The sequence below is a fragment of the Lotus japonicus genome, chromosome 4 (genome assembly GCF_012489685.1).
Source record: "Lotus japonicus ecotype B-129 chromosome 4, LjGifu_v1.2".
In the NCBI taxonomy this organism is placed as follows: Eukaryota; Viridiplantae; Streptophyta; class Magnoliopsida; order Fabales; family Fabaceae; genus Lotus; species Lotus japonicus.
In genome coordinates this window covers 9,028,565-9,031,347 of record NC_080044.1, presented here as the reverse complement: position 1 = coordinate 9,031,347, position 2,783 = coordinate 9,028,565, and the positions used below count along the sequence as shown (strand labels likewise).

Below are 2,783 nucleotides of genomic sequence, written 5' to 3'. Positions count from 1 at the left end.
CAAATCACTCAAGGAATACGACTATGGCTTGTAAATTAGGCAAGTTTAAAATTAAAAATGTTTCATGTAATGGATTCCAAAATAACTTCCTATGGTATTTGTAATTAATCTGGATTCTCCACTTTTCCAAAATTGTTTGCTTTGAACTATGATCAAAAGTGGAACATTTGGCTAACATTTCATACCACAAAAGAAAATCTGGTGCCATTAACTTCAACTGAAGAAATTAAATCACACATTCAATGCATCACCAGAATCTTCAATACAGGGACTCTCCTGTTAAGACAAGGTCCAGCTAGCCTAGGCCATAACCAAGAATGTCTTGTTTCCTTGTCTTTTATGCCTCTCAAAAGTGGTGTTTCATAATTAGTCCAGAACCCAACGATGATGGATACAGAAGTAGCAATCAATATTTAATAATACTTCCATCTTTATGGAAGTACTCAATATAAATACTACTACTACTACTTAACAAACAGTCTACAAAAACAAGTGTGAGTTCAACATCACTTTTCCAAGGATTGGAGATCCAATGATATCCTCAAAGGAAAGGACCATCTGAGTAAGTCCAAGGATTAAAAAAACAAAAACATGAAGAACCAATAAATTGAAAGCTTCATAATCTGCATCCTTTAAAGAATTGCAAGTAAAGGTGCATTTTTCATATATTAGTAATATTACCAGTAAAAAAAAGAAATTTCCAATAATTATATCCATGAAAGAGTTTCCAAATATTCATTAAGTCCAAATTGTCTTACTTTAGACACAAAAGTGATTTCACTCTTTAGAGGGAAAGGGTGCCTCTTTCTCTATTCCCATTCTATGGTAATTAAAAAACTGTGTTTGAAATTTTTTTACTAGTATGAATGTATTAATTTTTTAAATCAATTATTTCTAAAACCCAGAAACTTCTCCTCAGAATTGATTCTAATTTCAAAATTTATTATATAAGAATTTACAACATGCTTGGCAATTGATTCTAAAGATTTTATCTGCGTATATAGAAATCCTTCAAAAATTAATTTTGAAGTCAACCAATTTTGGAAAAATTTTTTTGTGAATAGCTTGTGGGTACAACAAATAAAAAGTTAATCCAAACATGTAATCAATTCTAGAAGAAGCTTGTAACCAAAAAAAATATGTAACCAAAAAAATTCTAGAAGAAGCTTGTACTAGTAACTTTAGGGTTTCAAAATTGATTCTCCACCTAACATGGTATACCAATGTGCAAAGGGTCATTCATTCAGAACCTACATTCAGTCATTCACACATGCACCAATTATCAACCAAGTTCCATAAGCAATTAACCAGAACCAACAGAAGAATCATTCAGAAAAACACATATATAACTTTAGATAATATAATTTTTAAATTCCTCTTAATATGATCATCAACATTCAGCTTTCAACATTATTTTCCTTAAAGTAATTTATTAATTAACTACTGTCGCAGGTAAGTTTTGCTTTGGTGGTGGTTGCTGTTGTTCATGATGTTCTTCAACCTCCTCCTCTTCTTCATCATCATCTTCTTCATCATCATCTTCTTCTATTATCTCATCATCTTCTTCTATTATCTCATGAATGGCCTCCACCGGTATGATCACATCGTCACCGTCACCGTCTCCAGGCTCCGCCGCCGGCGGAGGAGGTGGCGGAGGAGGAGTACGAGCTATTCCCCCGTCGACACCGGAGGAGCATTGGGTCTCGACCAACTCAATGTCGAAGTTACCACCACGACCCATGATCTGACGACCTGAACAGAGCCTGCCAACCATGTTGGATCCGATACACAGAACGACGATCACCGCCAAAACCGCAATAACAGGTCCGTACGACCCGTTATCCGAATCGGTCGTGTACCCTTCCACCGTCATTTCCAATGCCGGTAGTGATGGTGCTGGTGGCTGTTCCAGAAATGGTGGTGTTTCCATCGGAAAAGAAAAAACCACCTTAGCTTCTGGGTTTCAGTGACTGTAACAGAGAGAGAGTGTGTGTGTGCATGCAGAGGAGGACAAAGATGTGTGGGGGTAACACCAAGAAACGTTAACTTTTTGTTTCCTAGGCTGAAGAAACGCTCATTTATGATTTTTTGCCTTCATTTATGATTTTCAATGATATCATAAATAAGAGGATAAATATAATTAATAACAATACTAATAGTGATGTGCTCGTTAAATATTTAGTCTAAAGTTTGATTCTTATATAATGTGTGTAAAAAAATTTGTTGAAAGGGGTCTACCTTCTTAATGTGATCTATGAGTTTCAAGGGGATTAGTCTCATCTCTGCTGATTATGACGATACCTTAAGAAACTAAAAAACTACATTTTATTGTGAATATTAATTCAAATATTAAATCTAGCTAATAGATAGTGATATAGTGCTATTAGATAGAGGCTAGAATAAAAGATAATAACTGATTTAGTTATTATGATAAGAAGTTATCTTTTAGTTATCTTCTAGTAAGTTAGGTCTTTTATATAAGACATGTATTGCTTTCAGTTTTAATTAAGTCAATAATATATTTTCCCTCAATCTCTCTCTCTACTCTTTCACGTTATTCTCTATTTTCTCCAACAACTTGGTATCTAGAGCACGTTCCGATTCTTGGACCTGCGGGTCGTGAAGATTGAAGCTGCGTGTTTCAATCTTGTTTAAACGGAGCCAAACCCAACCTCTGATCGAAGCTGCGAGTTTCGAGGCCTGTGATAGGTTTGGTGGTTTAGGGTTGCTGTGAAACTGTGTGTTTCAAATCTGTTTGGCTCGGTTTTGTTGAAGTGCGATTC

General features: G+C 35.2%; 1 protein-coding gene across 1 annotated transcript; it reads right to left on the bottom strand.

Annotated features, from left to right (window-relative positions):
* Positions 1-1,239: 1,239 nt before the first annotated feature.
* Positions 1,240-1,930, bottom strand: LOC130712242 (uncharacterized). The gene is made up of 2 exons (XM_057562074.1): positions 1,618-1,930; positions 1,240-1,250 (listed from the first exon to the last, which is right to left on the bottom strand). Exons 1-2 carry the CDS (start codon positions 1,928-1,930, stop codon positions 1,240-1,242), a joined length of 324 nt encoding a protein of 107 aa, XP_057418057.1.
* Positions 1,931-2,783: the final 853 nt, after the last annotated feature.